Source organism: Mytilus edulis, chromosome 1, assembly GCF_963676685.1.
Source record: "Mytilus edulis chromosome 1, xbMytEdul2.2, whole genome shotgun sequence".
Lineage (NCBI taxonomy): Eukaryota > Metazoa > Mollusca > Bivalvia > Mytilida > Mytilidae > Mytilus > Mytilus edulis.
In genome coordinates this window covers 72,591,355-72,611,212 of record NC_092344.1, presented here as the reverse complement: position 1 = coordinate 72,611,212, position 19,858 = coordinate 72,591,355, and the positions used below count along the sequence as shown (strand labels likewise).

At 31.9% G+C, this 19,858-nt stretch overlaps 1 protein-coding gene across 1 annotated transcript in view; it reads right to left on the bottom strand.

The window, feature by feature from the left end:
- LOC139482625 (fibropellin-1-like) overlaps positions 1 to 19,858 on the bottom strand; it is a 56,312-nt gene that overhangs the window by 10,545 nt on the left and 25,909 nt on the right. Inside the window, exons 12-18 of the mRNA XM_071266594.1 lie at positions 8,097 to 8,272; positions 7,679 to 7,788; positions 6,519 to 6,781; positions 5,614 to 5,775; positions 3,339 to 3,382; positions 1,857 to 1,970; positions 1,192 to 1,305 (exon numbers count right to left, since the gene is read on the bottom strand). Of these exons, the coding sequence (XP_071122695.1) occupies positions 1,192 to 1,305; positions 1,857 to 1,970; positions 3,339 to 3,382; positions 5,614 to 5,775; positions 6,519 to 6,781; positions 7,679 to 7,788; positions 8,097 to 8,272 (983 nt within the window). The remainder of the gene's footprint in view (positions 1 to 1,191; positions 1,306 to 1,856; positions 1,971 to 3,338; positions 3,383 to 5,613; positions 5,776 to 6,518; positions 6,782 to 7,678; positions 7,789 to 8,096; positions 8,273 to 19,858) is intronic.

Here is a 19,858-nt window from a genome sequence, read left to right as displayed (position 1 = left end):
TTTGAATAGACTTATTAAGAAGGGATATAATTACGATACTGTTGTCAAGTCATTAAAGATTGCATATTTTGGCGTTAATATTGAGTCACTGATAAGGTCTTTGCATCGGAACTAAACACATTTATTCTAAAAACAGTTGTTGGCATGACACGGGTTATGTTCTCATATATGTTATGATGGTATGATACTAAACCCCTAACGGGGAGGATTGTGCCTGATGTTCATATGATGAGATCATAATCTTTCAGTCAGTTTAATTGAAGTCTGGAGCTGGCATGTCAGTTAACTGCTAGTAGTCTGTTGTTATTTATGTATTATTGTCATTTTGTTTATTTTCTTTGGTTACATCTTCTGACATCAGACTCTGACTTCTCTTGAACTGAATTTTAATGTGCGTATTGTTATGCGTTTACTTTTCTACATTGGTTAGAGGTATAGGGGGAGGGTTGAGATCTCACAAACATGTTTAACCCCGCCGCATTTTTGCGCCTGTCCCAAGTCAGGAGCCTCTGGCCTTTGTTAGTCTTGTATTATTTTAATTTTAGTTTCTTGTGTACAATTTGGAAATTAGTATGGCGTTCATTATCACTGGACTAGTATATATTTGTTTAGGGGCCAGCTGAAGGACGCCTCCGGGTGCGGGAATTTCTCGCTACATTGAAGACCTGTTGGTGACCTTTTGCTGTTGTTTTTTATTTGGTCGGGTTGTTGTCTCTTTGACACATTCCCCATTTCCATTCTCAATTTTACATATTTCATATAAACAATGTTTCGAAATTTCAATACATATAGATACAGATTAATTTTAGTCTCATGTTTATGCGCCAATCACAACCGTATTTTATTCTTACTATATCAACACGCCTCATAATTCTATACACTAGATATAGCTACTTATTAAATCAGGATTATTTTCTAAAGTTATACATTAAAATTCAAGATACATTAGATCCGTTTTTCGTTTTAAATTAAACATTCTAATTGTGTCGTTCTTATATACATTTGTAAATTCAAGGACATTATTCACTTTTGAAACATGACAAGTCGATGTTGGATTGTATGAACTTAATTTTAATTCAGGATAATTCGGTATGAAACCAATCGAAATGAACCGGGAACACATCTCTCAAAATGAGGTAAAATACATTCATTTAATCATAATGGATTGTAAGCGATTAATCAATTTTTTACCTGTCTGACAGAGTATGTCGGTAAATCCACCAGCACAAACACAGTTGTATCCGTTGACTTGGTCATTACAAGTAGCTCCATTCTGACATGGGTTAGATGAGCATTCGTTAATATCTATAAAAAAAACTGGATTTTTGGTAACTTGACATCACTTGTGTATTCTAACGATATCATCACTTGCCTTACTATATTTCTCAACTTGGTAAACACACCTGTCCTGAAATTTATAGCTGTTTTTTTCTAAACAGTTAAACTCTTTAAGTTAAAAAGAAATACCACAATTTCTCATTATAATTTGGAAGTATTAGTTTTTGAAAACGTATAACGTATCTTTACCGTGTTGTGTTTATATACATTTGGAAAGGAAGGCGGGAAATGCATTTGTTGAACCAAAACAAGTACATATTTCATATATATAAACAATGTTTCGACCTTCAGCATTATATTTTACTGAAGAACTTTGTATAACTCTTTAAGTAAGGTCAAATATAACCATCTTATCATATATTGCTATGGTACATTTTTGTGTTCCTGTCTTTAGTTTTTGCTTATCCATTCGTTTGATGTGTTCGACCTTTCGAATTTCAATTTGATTAGAGACCCTCCGTTTTGAATTTTCCTCGGAGTACGGTATTTTTGTTATTTTACTTTTGCAATGGATTTACCCGTCTCGCAGTGCGTATCAGTGAACCCAACAGTACATATACAGTTGTATCCGTTGACTTTGTCATTACAAGTAGCTCCATTCTGACAAGGATTAGATGAACATTCGTCAATATCTGCAAGGAAATTTTAAAGTGTTTACGTAAAGTATATATTGCAATAAATGTGAATTTGCATGAGCGTATTACGATGTGAACGCAGATTGCAATTTTTCTCGACAAGATATATTTTCTTGATTGATGTCATTATAATATATAATCATGATTTTTCTTGAAAGTGATACTCAAAAGTTCAAAAACGTAACAGTTATTTTAGTTAATTTATCAGTTACAAGCGTTCCATTTTTCTAACGTGAATTAAGAAAGCCAGTGAAACATTCACTTCTAAAGCATGACAAATGCATTTATATAAGTAGATTGTTTTTCTCAGAACTATGTTGCACTTAATCTGTCGATTTTGAACCGAAAACACAACACTCATAGAAAAGACAGTTATAAGTGTATCGTAAAACATCGGAAATGTTAAGTCAATTAGTTACCTGTCTCACAGTTTGTGCCCGTGAAACCAGAAGCACATGTACAGCTGTATTTGTTGACTTGGTCATTGCAAGTAGCTGTATTTTTACATGGGTTGGAGGTACATATTCAAATATTTGAAGTGAATAATATAAAATTAGAAAACATTCGGTCCTTATGTTTCATTTTAAGAAAATTTAGAGAAACAGTAAAGGATCGTTTTGTATTCTGTTCTTATATTTTCATTATAAAAGATGTACTGAATTTTAACATATTTGATTTTGTCATACTTTGTACTTGGCTACGTGTAAGATTTTGTTATTATTATTATTATTATGTTTCGTCACTAGAGACAACATTTCCACTAATCATTGTCCAAAATAATCAATTTAAAAGGATTACATTACCCAACATACAAAATTGTTTTTTTAATGTTATGATAATGTGAATATTATGTTTCATCTATATTGGCCAAATTTGTTTTATGTGGCCTTATAAGATTCTTGTTTGATACAATACCTTTCCAGTATATACATTGTTCCCGTTGAAGATAAATCTATTAAAGCACTTCGAACGCAACAAACTTATAAGTATCATTCTCATTTTCAAGCGCTATGTTGTAACGTAACTAGTGACTGAGGGTATCAACAGGGTGTCATTGTCACGGCACTGACAAGATATGTAATCGACATTTAACAGCCCAACACAAAGAGTCAGGAAAAATTTGATAAACGAATACGTCATTAAAATTATATAAAATAGTTTGCACTCTGTTGTGTCATGTCGAAAATTTAATGACCAGCATAGAGAACATATTGTTTGGAATTTGGAAATAAAAATGTGAGACATGCTCAATCACCATGTTCAGGGCAATTGTGGTTTAAATGAAGTAAAATGTGCCTCACTACCTCAACTGCACTTCATTTGAAACAAAAATAAATACGATATATATAAGAAATGCATTCTCACCATTTACTACTACAAGTCTTATGCATTCTTGGTTGGATGCTTCTCTGAAAAAAGGGACAACAGATAATAAATTGATAAAAAAATGTGTACATAAAAATAACATTAAAGTCATATGAAACGAGTGACTGGTGAAAAGAAAATTTTATCCAATTCTTGAACCAATGAATGTATATATCATAAACTTAATCTTCTGTTTACAATTTTATCATTTTTGTACGCAAATATATCGTATTATCGTCATTTTTTCTCTCTTTTTCTGTTATGAGGTGAAAATATTTTGTACGCCATTATATCGTATTATCGTCATTTTTTCTCTCTTTTTCTGTTATGAGGTGAAAATATGGCAGCGAACTAATTTTCGTATTTTCAAGCCGTAGTTTACCGATTGTCACCTTATAGTAAACAATCAACAAAGAAGCATGGATATTGAGAACGTTTATAACATGTACAATCAGATAATAGTTTATTTTAATGAAAGATCCATGCGTATTGCGATCATTCTTTAAACTTTACTTTACATTAATTTGGAAACTCCATTTTTTATGTTACGCTACGTTTTATGAGCAGGAATTGGCTATTGAATAGCTTTGGGTAAATACACATTGGAACTCTGAATATTTGTTGATTTTTATTGTAACCTTTTCTGTAAATAGCACACAACTTGTATGGCAACACCTGTACCTCGTGACAATATGCATCGCGCAACAAAGAACATTTAAAAAAAACGAAAACAGGGACACAACACGTCATGTTATAGTTCATCATATAAATGTAATCATGAAAATCGAATGCCTGTTTACGTTTGTTTTTGTAAAAACGCTGATCATACGCACACACTTCTTAAAACCGCGTCGACACTTCATACATATAAAGCTGAATACTAAAATTTATGATAAAAGGGATGATTTTTCATTTCCTATCGTTAATTATCCGTTTTTAGATGGTGACGTTCCCTTGTCACCATCTTACGGTGTTTATATATCTCAACTTGTACGATTCGCTCGTGTATGTAACAATGTTTTAGATTTTAACGAGAGAAATTTATGTATTACTGAAAAATTATTACACCAGGGTTTTCGATATCACAAACTAGTCAAAACATTTACTAAATTTTATCATCGGTATAAAGACATCATTCGTAAATATAGCTCAACATGCAGACTTCTTATACGTTCAGGTATTTCACATCCAATTTTTTATGGAAATATTCTTTATAAAGCACAAAGGTGTCAGTATTACCTCAGAAACTTAAAAAACCTTTGAATAGACTTATTAAGAAGGGATATAATTACGATACTGTTGTCAAGTCATTAAAGATTGCATATTTTGGCGTTAATATTGAGTCACTGATAAGGTCTTTGCGTCGGAACTAAACACATTTATTCTAAAAACAGTTGTTGGCATGACACGGGTTATGTTCTTCTCATATATGTTATGATGGTATGATACTAAACCCCTAACGGGAAGGATTGTGCCTGATGTACATATGATGAAATCATAATCTTTCAGTCAGTTTAATTGAAGTCTGGAGCTGTCATGTCAATTAACTGCTAGTAGTCTGTTGTTATTTATGTATTATTGTCATTTTGTTTATTTTCTTTGGTTACATCTTCTGACATCAGACTCGGACTTCTCTTGAACTGAATTTTAATGTGCGTATTGTTATGCGTTTACTTTTCTAAATTGGTTAGAGGTATAGGGGGAGGGTTGAGATCTCACAAACATGTTTAACCCCGCCGCATTTTTGCGCCTGTCCCAAGTCAGGAGCCTCTGGCCTTTGTTAGTCTTGTATTATTTTAATTTTAGTTTCTTGTGTACAATTTGGAAATTAGTATGGCGTTCATTATCACTGAACTAGTATATATTTGTTTAGGGGCCAGCTGAAGGACGCCTCCGGGTGCGGGAATTTCTCGCTACATTGAAGACCTGTTGGTGACCTTTTGCTGTTGTTTTTTATTTGGTCGGGTTGTTGTCTCTTTGACACATTCCCCATTTCCATTCTCAATTTTATTTTTTAGTCAATGCTTTTTAAATACGAATAAAAATGATAAAATTGCAAAAGGAAGTTGTTTTCCTTATTATTTCATCATGAGCGCTGGAACATTCTTGTGTGTATGCAAAGTATACACATGATATCAAATTAAGTTTTTGCAAGGCAATTATTTCAGATAAGGAACTTAAATAAAAATGTATACAATATTTAAGAAAGCTCCCATAATATATGTCACTATTGTGGTATTAAAATGTTCACTTCTTTTACATGACGCACAAGTACCTGTTATTATCAAATGCTGTATAGCAGAATATATGACTGCCGACTTGTGTCTCTGTTGGAGTCCATGTTACGTTTATATACCATTTATCATTAGATGTACCATACGTCAGTAAATCAGACTTTGTCATTCCCAATGGTGACACTGTATTTATTTCTGCTATTCTAGAAGTATAGATGTGATAAACGTTATCTTATGGTGATCTTATAGTGTTACCAAAATGAAATATGATTAACAGCCTAACAGAAGACTATATTCAAAATCACTAAAATATTTAGATAAGATGTTTTGTAGCAACGTAGTGTAAATATGGCAGCAATGTGAAAATGAATAATTACTGACAGTTTTTAATTCCAAACAGTATAGGCTGTTAAAACACTGTAGTACAAAGAAGTGTACATATAATTTGCCTACAAACAAATACTGTAATTCCAATTAAACTAAAAACAAATTTATGTTACTAAAGGGGTTCGTACATACCACCTTAATTGAACTCGCACGACAGAGGTCAATCATCAATTACCACCATTAATTAAAACCCCTTTCTGTCGCAAATGTCTCTGCAAATTAAACAGACAGGTCACATTGGACCAGCAACGCAAGCGAACCTACGAAACAATTAAAAAAAACTGCTCCTGGAAGATGGAAGCTTGGTTAATCATAGTTAAATTTGAGTCCCTTCAGAAATACAAGTGGATATTGTTGACAGTTATCGAAGGTACCAGGATTATAATTTAGTACGCCAGACGCGTGTTTAGTCTACATAAGACTCATCAGTGACGCTCATATCAAAATATTTATAAAGCCAAACAAGTACATAGTGGAAGAGCATTGATGATCCAAAAGTCCAAAAAGTTGTGCCAAATACGACTAGGTAATCTATGCCTGGGATAGATGTCATACTTACGAACTCAAAGAGCTTGCTGCAATAGTTTGTCGGTAGATGGTATTTATAGAAATTTGAATTACTGATCCATCGGCAACAGAAGTTTCTATAGCTGGTTTACTGTCACACGAATCACTTAAGCCGGAAGAAATATAGACCAGAAACTGTAAAGGTACACTACTTAATGGATTTGTTTCTATCCGAGAAGCAAAGTCTTCAATTTGAAGCGCAACAACATACCATCCTGATGTTCCCGTCGCATTATAAGATAGAGTGCATGTTTCCTGGAAAAAGATTGAGATTGAGAAAATTAAACCAAAAAATGAAAGATTTTTCTACTTTCGACATAGTATAATATTTTTTAATTAATTGTATTGTATAAGTTCGTGAGTTAATGAAACAACAAGCGATAGGTGAGTATAACCAAACGACATCTAAAGGGTAACTTAAAGTATTGATGGAATAACAGGTTTACATTTATACCAAGTATCGAGTTTGGATTTTATAAAGTTATGTTTCAAACTATATAAGAAAACAAATTATAATCGCAAAGTCAAATAAAAGGTCAACATACATTCTTCAACGACCGGTTGTTGTTGATACAATAGGTCAATATTTTTTTGTGCTCCAGACTGTACAAGTTTCGAATAATTTTCACAGGAACTATGGATGATTTTTCAGCAACATTTTTCAGACCACAAATGACAAAGCATCAACATAAAACAGAAGACACCCACTGACTTGGTATCTTAAAAATTCGACAGGAATGAACCATGACACTCACAAAACGTTCCAATCGCTCATAAAACTATACTCCAGGTGAAGACTACCAGTAGAGCTATGAAGATAGTTCGAGGTTGTAGCATATGATATTTGGTATGATAGGTCATTTCAATATGGATTGATAATAGAACGTCAGTCTAATAGTATTTTCCATTTGTTTTCAGGTAAATACAAATCTATGTAAATGTCAAACATCATCTTGAATATCATTCACGATTTTGAAATATCGTTTTAAAAACATATATCATCATTACATATCCTAGGCTCATATTTATTTTGTATAAAATGTCCTTCACGATATTTAACAATAACAACAAAAATATCAAACTTAGAAAAATGAGCAATTGTGTGTTAACAATCAACAGATCTTTAAAACCAAACTATAAACTGAAATATACCTCAATCAGTGTAGCATTACTTAGACCAGAGCAAACATCTCCGCATTCATTTACTCCTGACGATCTGGTCGCCCATCGACACTTAACAAAATCGCCATCTTCATCTACAACTGAAAGCAGATGTTGCGAGTATAAACAATTAAAAAACATTGGTAACTTATAGTTCAAAGGAATAAATGTTTTCTTTTTTCTTTAATAGTTAAGCCATGCATTTTAGAAACGTCACTATATTTCATACTTCTGGTCATGGCATATTGAGCTTTTTAGAAAAATAATTGCTATTTTATATATATCTGTAAATCATAAACGTTACTATGGGGGTGGTTCAATTAACCTACACTAAATACGGTTATCTACATCACATAGTATAGCGAAAACATTGTATTTGAAAATTCTGGACAACTTGTTGGTTAATTACCTGGAATTTTCATTGAATAAGAACAGCCTTGCTTAAGTCTAACAATTGGTTGCATGGAACAAATTGGTGGAGAATTGATAAGTCCAGTATCCGAACGAACTGTTAAGTTTGCAGTTGCCATTAATGACCAGCTGCTTCCACTTTCTACTAGAGAGATCCAGTTTCCGCCTTCGTACCTTAAATAAAGTGTGGTGTCAAAAAATCATATTATGTTAAAATAAGCATTTTTAAATTTAATATTCGTTCTTTATTAACATATTTACAACAAATATTTTTTTATATGGCGTATACGTTATGACAGCTCTTTGGTTTTTTTTTCATAATTATTAACTAATATAACATGTATAATGTTCATTCCACTTTTTAGAAGACGATCAATAAACAGCGTATATACTAAGATATCAGTTGTGTTTAGTTCTTTCCTCTTTTTTAAATCGACGTAAAGATTGAAATAATTTTTATAATGACGAGATAAAAACGGACTGAAAGTTTCCAACTTAGGTAATAAATCCGAAAAGTTGTCTTCCATTTCTTCAAACAAAACCTTTTATTATCTAGTAAGTAAGCGAGTAAACACATTTAACAATTTTAAGGATGAAGAAATACTTGAATGAAGATTGACTTCATTCCTTCTACAGTTCTGTGTTTCAATCCTAGATAAAGCGAACAAAGAAGGGCATCACATCAACCATAAAAAGCAATTTTTAATGTAGCTTTGGTGGTAAAATTGTCTTGGGCGCTGGTCATGTTGCAGGCGGTATCTCTATGATGTCACAAAAGCCCCCTGAGGGAAGAACAAATACTTGCTTAAATTAGAAGTTCTAACATTATTGTGCTAAATTTGAGACTCACTTTCACGTTCGTCGTGTACTGTTAATCAACGTGTATACAAAAACATTTGATGTACATTGTACAAACTATAATTGTTATTGTAAGTAAATATTGTTAGTTATGTCTCTCGGAATAAAGTTATGAAGTTCGTCTTCACTGTTTGACCAGTGGGGTCCCCTGACGACTGACCTGAACGACTGTGCCAGTCTTCTGTTTACCCTTATTTCACACGTTCCCGATGTATTATCTTGCTATTTTATTTGAATGTGGCCTGAATATTGTAACCGGGGCCATACATGCTAAGAGTAAGCTTAGTTAAGTCCTGTTTTTTTTTCTATTTCCCGACTCGACAGACTGTCAACATTCGAAATCGCCACCATATGCATCACTAGGTTTATTGACGTCAGTAACTTCATCACCCGATATCAGCATCCAATCATCATTACGTAATTTGCCCACCACCACCATAGGGGCACGAGACTGGTGGGATTTAAGTATAAAAACGAGCGCACAACAGTCCTCAGAGAGACTACGGCCCACTACCAGGGCGTTCACTACTGATACCAAGGATATTGACTGTGCGAACCAAATCCGTCGCGGTTGATGCAACCCGTAAACTGCCTTTGAAATTGTATGCATGCCCGTTGGATAAATGAACCTATCCATAATTGACCTAGATGTTTTACTAAACTTACTACGTTGTTAAGAAACGATTAACGTACCAAAAATGGGGTCTTTGTATATTTCATTTAAACTTGTAAGAGTATTGAATGTTTTTTATTAACAAAAATGTAAAGCTTAATTAATTTTGTTATCTGTTATAAATAAAATACAACGTAAGTTAATGGTATAGCGTTTTTGAGGTACCATTTTTAAACCAGTGCCTTAGCTGTTTTACCGGCTACGCTACCATAGCCTTGACCATTCAGCAAGCTACGCTACCAGTAACTACTTGATTTTTGACTCGACACCAGGGTTGACAGATAGTAGAATTGTTAAATACCATAGTCACATGTGTGTTAACATGTAAAAATAATTTATATTTTACTTATAAGGGACACACTCACCTGTACCGGAACAATATATATATATATATATATATGTGTGTGTATTTTTAAGAGCCGTGGTATAGGTCTATATCAATGAATATGTAAGTTGCAATGGCTTATGATACTTATAGAATAACTAATCGAATATTTCAAAAAGAGATAAACATTCAACGAGTGACCAACCATCACATTACTTCACGAATGCGCGTAGCGCATGAGTTAATTATCAGTGTTGTTCGATCACGAGTTGAATATTTTCCGATATTTGAATTCTTTGATTAATTATTCTTTTTATTACATTGGTAAATGTTTTTTTGTCTGAAATTAAAGTAGAAAATGTAAGGAACTTTATCTCTTCTAAGCATTTCCACTATGTTTTGACCCTACTTCATGACAACGCCTATTGTTGTATGACGTCAGAGGAGTGAAATAACCACGTGCAAGTTTATTTCACTGTGAAATTATCGTGGTTTTTTTATTAGAAAATCAATGTTATTCATTGCAACCAATGTAATAATATTTTATACATACCCAAAACGGTAAATGTTATCTGAAGAAGAATGTAACGTGACATTCACCGTTCTTTGGCCCATAATCCAATTTTCATCGACACTTTTGTCGGTGCAATAATATGAAAGTGGGCTTATCAAAGTACCATCACATCCATAATGGCAAGTCATGCTACCTTCACCAGTTACAAGAGAATCGTCACAGGAACTCCCGGTATATGATAATTTGTATGTAATGTCTACCTATTTTGTAAGATAAAATGATAATCTTAAATAAAGAAAAGAAAATATTAGTTGCTGCAAAGAAGTTCTTTTAAGATAAATATACTCTTGCGACAACCACAATTGTTGACTACATTATTAAAAAGATATGTAGTTAAGTTATCTAGTTTAATAAATGTAACAGCAAGTACACACCAATAAGGGCAAAATATTTGTATTGTTCAAGAAATCAAATTAAACGGTATACATACAAAAAAATGCAAAGTTGTCCATACCTCAAGCTCCTGTGGGAGAAAGATGTACAGAACGTTATGAGTATATATTTCTCACTTACACGAAACTACGCGAATAGATGTACAGAAAATAATTCTGCAGGACCATTGTTCCTGACATACTCTCTATTTTTGTTAGTTATAGATTTTTTGGTACACACGATGTATGGTTAAATCAACATATAAACAAGATTTATAAGAAGTGTCTACTTTGTTTGAATCCATTTTCATTGATATATTATTATTTGTATTTTCTGGATATGTTTCCAATTCTATATATAATTATAGGTAAAATAACCTTAGCAATGTAATTAAGCAACCAACCAGACCCGGTTTTTCCATAAAGTAATAATTTCAAAATGGCGTGAGTATCGAATGAAACAAATAATTTCACAGCATGATGCAAAGCAAAAAACTGTAACAATTTATTAAAAGCTGAATCATTGTCCATACGAACCATAAAAAGAAACGAAAATGACATTAAAAAAAGGGACATTATATAAACAAAGTTGTAGTAATAAATCGTATGAATAAAACCAAGAACAACTGATACAAGTTAAAGAAGTTAAAATCATTAAACATTCATTTCTCTTGTTTGAGGCAGATCATAGATTTGTTCGCCCTAGTTAAATATGACTATTCGAGGGAGACTAAATCTTCATATCCTCCTTCATCGAGGGAAGTTCAATAACCAAATACCAAAATTTTTAGAATAAAAGGATATTTATTTCCAAAAAGCACCTGTGGCTGTACACGAACCACACACACGTTTATGTTTTGTTTATGCCAACAATATAGACAGATATGTAGAGACTATAAATACTTCTGAAATTAAATAATAATTGATGAACGGGAGGGTTTTTTTCACAGATATATAGACTCGAACTTTTAAACAGGAAATTCGCTATTACTAATTCCAATTATTATTATAAAGTCGCAACTGTATTCTTGAATTTATCTTGTTTAAAGAAATCACCTATTGATAATAGGCACTTGATTGGGTTAATTCTTTACAAAGAACAGTAAATAGTTTTATTAGTTACTGACGTAACATGACATTTTGTGCTTTTCAATTGATTGATTTGAATAGGTTCAACATTCACATCAGAGTGGTTGTTAACTTATTTAAAGGGACATTGTGCAGATAGGTGCATCAACTTTCCAATTCCGTATTTTCTTTCACTGTTCCCCTTTATAAGAAATATATCATTCATGGTATTCAATCGATTGATAAATCAGTCAATGATATGTTGAGGTTCAAATAAGTCAAGTTTTATAAAGAACAACATTAGTGTTTATGTTTATTTCCGCATTGAATTCTTCAAAAAGTGAAAGAAATATTTTTTAAGAAAATACAAATGTAAATGATATGATTACTGTTGACATATGCAATTATTTACACCTTAGGATTCTTAATGGTAGAACTATATTAGATCTTCAATCGATGATTATTTCGTTTGTATTGCAAACCTTTCACATGACAAATATTAACATTACTTTTATATTTTATTATAATCCTCATGATTTGCTGACAACAATAGTGAAGCACTCAAATTGATATCAAATTTTACTTCCGTAAAAAAATACTACAGTTATGACTGCACGTGATACCCTTGACAATTATAAAACAATGCACAGAAAAACAAAAGAAAAGCTTTAAATTACTCTTAATTTCATGGTTGCATTATGAATATGGAATAATGTTTGTTGAATGTTTATTTTTTATGAATTTGTAGGGTTGTATTAAAAAGCGTTTATCGTTGTCACATTTTATTCTGATTTTTGAAGGGATAACTTTATTAACGCAATCTTCAAAGAAGATTGTTGCATTGACCCTTTATTATAAAGAAGATACGTTATATGCTTATTCAGAAAAACATAAATACAATGTTATAAAAGAGGGGCGAAAGATACCAGAGGGATAGTCAAACTTATAAATCACATTACAACTTAAAGACAGTAATGCTATATGTTCATTTAAGACAAAAAAGTAGAACTGGAACCATATTTTTGAACTTTGAAATGCCTTAACGACGAGAACCTTCAAGTAGTCCAATAGTTATTAAAGGTACCAGGCTTATAATTTAATACGCAATACGCGCGTTTTGTCTACACAAGACTCATCAGTTACGCTTAGATCAAAATAGTTATAAAGCCAAAGAAGTACACAGTTGAAGAGTTTCATTCAATGTTTGCTTTATATATTTGTTAAAGCTTTTCAAACGCTATATATTGAAGCTTTGTTATACAATGTATAAACTATTTTACCATGCTATATTATGTTCCGGTTTTGATTTTCCCCGGGTTTGGAAATTTATTTTGTCCTAGTTGTAACGTTTGCTGATAAAGTCTAGCGTACGGTTTTTTTTTTAAAGTTTTTATTGAATTCCTTTTTCAATTTACTTTGGCAAAAAAACAGTAACTAGTAACTACACTAGGTAAAATAATTGAAATACGGGTAACTTGACTTGTATTGACTTATTGCATTGTTAATTTTGAAAAGACTGCACTGAAACACCTTTTATATTCAAATCGGCACATTCTTTTCAATACCATGCATATCATTCAGTTAGCGGATATAAAAAAATCATAATGTCTTTCTTAATTTTGAAAATTATTTTTGATTAACAAAACACATTCCTTTTGAAACAGGGGCGACAGATAACAGAGGGACAGTCAAACTCATAGTTCGAAAATAAACTGACAACACCATGGATAAAAAGAAAAGACAAACAGACAAATGAAAAGAGGTGTATCCTTGGACGTTATTGTTAACTTGTTATCGCTACTCCTTCACACCAACAAAAGAAACCATCAATGTGTTTTTCCAGATTGCCGTTCATATCCGGGATATGGAGAATAATTTTGACCGAGGCAATCTGGAGACTCTATATGAGAGTTTTAATTCTCTTAGGTGAAATGTTATTGCAATTTTATTTTTTTCATTGTTAAATAAAAATGTCAAATATCTTCGATATATCTTATAATACTAACTAGAAGCTGAACATAAAACTCGCGACGAAATGTAGAAGTAATGAGAAAAGAACGGAAAGGAAAAGATATTTTAATTTATATTCGAATCGTAAAAAAAAACTGAGAAGATAAATAAGAGAACAATAATGTGTAGAATGTTTCTTCCTCAGACAGACCTGAAAAAAAAAACATATTTAAAAATTCTTTTATTGGTAAATTAAATAATTATAGAAATGAAACAATCTGAAAACCGTTCATGCCTTTTAAATGTCTATTATGTAATTATCGATTTTACCTGTTACATTATCATAACTAATTACATAATATTAAGTAGCATGTGCGGCCGACCATGCACGCTTGGCTGATTTTATTGCACCTTTTATCAGCTGATGATTTGATTGACAACAGGTAATCAATCATCGACATTTAAGTCGATGATGCTGAGCCTTTTTAAAACCTGCGACATTTTTCAGACCATGTCACGGAATGTACTGTAGTTTTACATTGTCATGTCCATGTGATGTCAGGGCTTTTTAGAGCCAACTATGTTGAATGGGCTTTGCTTATTGTTGAAGGCCGTACGGTCACCTATATTTGTTAATTTGTGTGTCATTTTGGTTTCAAATGTACCATTTTCTTGCAAATTGGTTATAATGAGTTATTGTCTAGCTGACATGTTGAAGATGAATAAAAATTATTAAAAAAGTATTAAATTGTTATCGAGTATGAATGTGTTGTGGTCTTGCATTGATTGGTTGATTTTAGAGGGAACCACTTGAGCTTGACCAAAGCGTGTCCCCTCTCAGTCAGATAGACAGTGGTCCCCAATTGGTGACAAATACATTGTACCTGAATTAGATTAACCCAGAATTTACTATTAGTTATCATATGTTATTTTTCTGTATTTAAAATGAAATGACGTCAGCAATCAAAAACAATTGGAACTGAAAACTACTGGTCTTGCTTAATATAACAAAACAATTCCAAAAAAAACAGATGTGGCAGACATAAACCAAAGACAACCACTGGAATACAGGCACATAAAACATTTGACATGTTTTGAGCATGTTATCCTTGGAAACAGTGGTGTAATAGTACAAAATAATCAAAGAGCAGATTGCCGTTGTTTCATTGACACATGTATACATGTAGCTGGATAATATTATTTTCAAAACTAATTCAACTACACTGGTAAATTAGTTACAAAATAGCCAAACCCAGATAAAAGTGTAAGATCAATTTAATTAGGCCTATTGTGTTTTATTTTTGTACTATCAATTCCAAGTTCACTTTCCACAGCAGTCACTGAAACTCAGAGTGAGAGAAGGTATTTCACTTTGTATCTTATCCTACTTTAATTTTAGGAGGAACCCCATTCCTTATTCTTTAAATATTTAAAGTCCTTTGGGTCAGTGATCATCGCTCCTTTCCGTACACATTTATCGGTTTAAATTGCTTTCGTTTTTGATATAATACAACGTTTATTACCAGAACGAGCTAATACTCAACATCTTGTTTTCATTCAGAATTCACGGAAGTTACTTCTGCTGCAACCAAGGGAGACAACTCGAAACGATAATATGGAAGTCTCCATTTTGCCTGAAGGGGTATTCTACGATGCGGAATACATTTATTTTAATTTAAATGATGCATATGATTTAAAATTATGCAACAACAATAACCCTCAATAGCACACATACATAGAAAAGATCCCATGAGTTAAAAATTAATTGAGTGGAGGAATCCAGATCAACCATTAAACCTAAATAAAAAAAAACATGAAGTTCTTATATGACAAAAATAGTTTTATTCATTTGGTATTCAGAGAACTCTCACATTTTATCAAAACTGGGGAATTCCCTCTAACGTGTTTCTAAATTTATATCTGCACTAAATATAAATACTGCTTAATTCTGATTTTCCGTTTTGTTAAAAACATGTGTTGTTAAAAACACACAAATGATAGCATCAAAGGCATACACCTTGCTACTTAAAAGTAGCAAAAAGTGTTGTTTATTTTTAAATGTACTAAATAAAAGATATCATTTAAATCTATTTGTTTTAAGTTTTGAAAAACTACAAAATCCCAATTTGTGACTAAACCTTGCAAATTGAATTTTCTACTAAAAAAACACTTATTTCAGTAAGTCCCCTGCATGACTGAACATGGCAATTTATGAGCTGCCATTTTATCACAACAAAAAAGACAGATAAACAAAAAATGACAATTGTAGGATACGTTTCTGTAAAATATGATAAAATTATGTTTTTAAATAAATGAATAATACCAAATAGATACACCAAAATTTAAAGCACATTTACAGGAGAGATATACACAATCATTGCTAAACTATACATTTCATACTCTAGGCATTTATAAATAAATATTGGTTTAAAAAAAGAAATATTGATGTGTATGACAGTATGACTATCATGCTTATTCCAAATTGATGGTAAATTCCATGTCAGCATTGTATTTTGGGAATTCCCAGGTAAATGCCATGTCTAAATACAGCTGCTTCATCTATACCATAGCTGTCTGTACATATATTCTTCCAATCAAGGCAAACCCAGCTGAGTACGGTGTATAAAAATACACTGAATATCCTCCACCAGTATTTACATGCGTACAGTAAATCCGTTAAAGAGTAAACCCCTCCTATCCCCCCTCATTAGATGCACCAAAATTTCAGGGCTGTAATGTAGGTCATTTATACACACCAAAAGTGTACAAAAAAACTTAAGTCATGTTTCTGTATACCAAATTATCATGAAATTGAGCTGTTTCCTTCAACATATACAAATAATTATGTAGAAATAATGTACATTATACGTTTTCATTAAGATAAGATACGACCAAACATGTGAAAAACCCCTGAAGTACAATGTTATATGGAATCGTCCATAATGTAAACCCCTAATATACAATATTGTATGGAATCGTCCATAGCAGGCGAAAGTCAGAATTCGCGAATACACGGTTTCCGCTGTTAATGCCAGTTATCATGACTGACATAAGGGGATGAAATGCATAGAGATGTCTATAAACAGCTGATAAAGTCTATTCAATAGTAACTTTTTAGTTCGTCGAAATGTGTGGGATTGTGCAGCACATGTCATCATGACATGTGTCCCTTCGCGGCCTTCAGTTTAGATTATAGACTAAAAAAGAGACTAAATGCGTACAAACCTGAGGTCAAATGAAGATATACGGAATTTAAATAACGTTGATTCTTTAAATGTACGAAACACAAACACATATGACAATTGTTCACATAAAATAGATAGTAAAATTTTCCAAATGAACGTCCATTAAAATTAAGTCTCTGATGAATATTTCCCGCGCAAATGTCATAGAATAGACCAAAACGAATTTTAGGTGTGTGTTGTCATTAAAACATTCGGGTCAATGAACACAGTTAGATTAAATATATAAATATATTAACTATATTTATATTAATTATTCAGAAAAGTGACTTTACCAGATTTTTTTTTGTGGCAAACAACGGTAAATAGCCTATATCATCTTGACATGACATATGAAAACCCCTTAAGCATAATGTTGTGTGTATGGAATAGTCCATGGAATTGTCCAAACCGATACAGGTCAAATACGTAGAATGATATTGTGGACACAGCAATAGAATCAGATATAAGATCTTTATGAGCCCAAAGTAAAGTAAAAAAAACTGTAAAAAGCATTATTTGATAAAATTTGCTCGATTAACCTTGAAGTGAAGACTAATAAAAATTTGCGTGTCTAGAGTTTGAAAAGAATCTTTGAAATGAAAGCAATTACTAGAACAGATTATATGACACTATTTTATTGCAATGGGTTTTTAACCCCCTAAAAAGGAATTTTTAACCCCTGCCAAATAGAAAAAAATTTAAATTCCAAAAAGTGTTTAACCAATTTAAACTAGTTATAATGTTGTGAGAAGTATGTTGAATGACAATATGTATATATGAAAGATTTTAGACGATGTTTTGAATTCCCGTTTGAAGAAAATTTAATCCTCTTTATATATCAGAATTTTAAGATATATAGGCTTCAAATCATAATGTAGCGTGAAGTATCTGGATTTCAAACTAACAAAATTCGATAAGGTTTTATAATTAGTTATCAAAGGTACCAGGATTATAATTTAGTACGCCAGACGCGCGTTTCGTCTACATAAGACTCATCAGTGACGCTCAAATCAAAAATATTTTTAAACCCAAACAAGTTCAAAGTTGAAGAGCATTGAGGATCCAAAATTCCAAAAAGTTGTGCCAAATACGGCTAAGGTAATCTATGCCTGGGATAAGAAGATCCTTAGTTTTTCAAAAAGTTCAAATTTTTGTATACAGAAAATTTATAAAAATGACCACATTTATACATTTATATATAAAACTGTTTCAGATATGGTTATAGGGTCCCATAGTATATGCAATTGACAAACACCCCAACACATACCTTAACCCCTATTTTTATATGTGTCAGAGTTTTTATTTACAAAAACCTTTCAAAATTCATTTTTCGATTAGTGTCTGGACTGATCAATTTACAATAAAGGTCAATTTCAATGTGCTTTCAATTTTAAATCAAAGGGGGAGAGATCAATTGTCCATGGAATTTAGAAACTTCTCTGCTAGGAAGCAGTGATATTTGGGGTTTGTTTTTACAGTATATCGATTTTATCTAGCAGGTGTTAACTTTTACAATTGTAGAAATTTACCTTATTGTCTCTAAATTTCTATGAGATTAGTCCACCTCTAAAATGAGATCCCTCTATAATGTTACTTTCAATCAATAATATTACTGTCAAAATGGTGCTTTTAAAATTCATTTTCTAAACCAAAAAAAAAACACCAAACGAACACTTGGAAAATTCAGGTATGAAAAGTCTGGTAACTAAGAAAAATCAATTTAGGTCCGGGAAATTTTACTTGTATTGAATTTGTGTATTTTTACTTTTAAAAGACCTCTTTATTCAATTTCAGAATATTTCTGTCTATATCCTGCTCACAGGGACTCGGTATGCGGATATAAACATATTAATCGTTAGGTTTTTTTCTGCCATTCTGTAAAAGACCTTTTGATTTTGATAATAGTGTTGACCAATTGAAGCGATCTTGGGGCTAGATATAAAAGTTTTTCCACTTAATGTATTCAATTGTAATTGTTATTTAAGTTAATCAAATAGAGTCCTAGGGTCTTCTGATTCTAGGAAATCGGTTCTAACATTGAGTTTGTTGTAATGAATTTAAACGTATTACTTCTATTGAAAATATCTATTGCTACACAATTAAGAACATTTATGGTCCTAGATGTAGATACTCATCTTTATGTTTTGAACAATGACATGTTAGATCAGACTGTTTATTACGTCTTAATGCTAGATCCTTTGGATGCATGTATGTCTGCAGATGAATATGACTGTCTTCGAAAACATGATCTATTTATCAGCTATAATTGGCTTTGAACTAGCTTTCAGCTACTGCAAGTACACTTGGATATGTACTGTTGCGTCTTTTGTCTTTCTGTTAGATATTCTATGGAAACCATGCTGATCTAAATCTTATTATCAATTTCAATTGAATTTTAGTTTGTTCATCTGTTGGTCTCGCCAAGGTTTTTTTTTACATTATTTTGCTCTGTACAACTAAACAAAATTGAATTAATTTTTGGGAAATAATTCATATATATATTTCACTAATCCGTAGCACACATATTATTGTTTGGACGGCAGGTGAGGCATCCATAGAAAGGCCATCAATGTAAGTTTTGTTATTTAACTTTAATTCAGGATTTACTTGCACTTATAAACTCTCCTATTAAAAATTCAAATCTTATAAAATTGCTTCAAATAAGGTAACGTTTAAATGTTGATAACTACTGGTTATGCAAGTTCAAGTGTAACGGT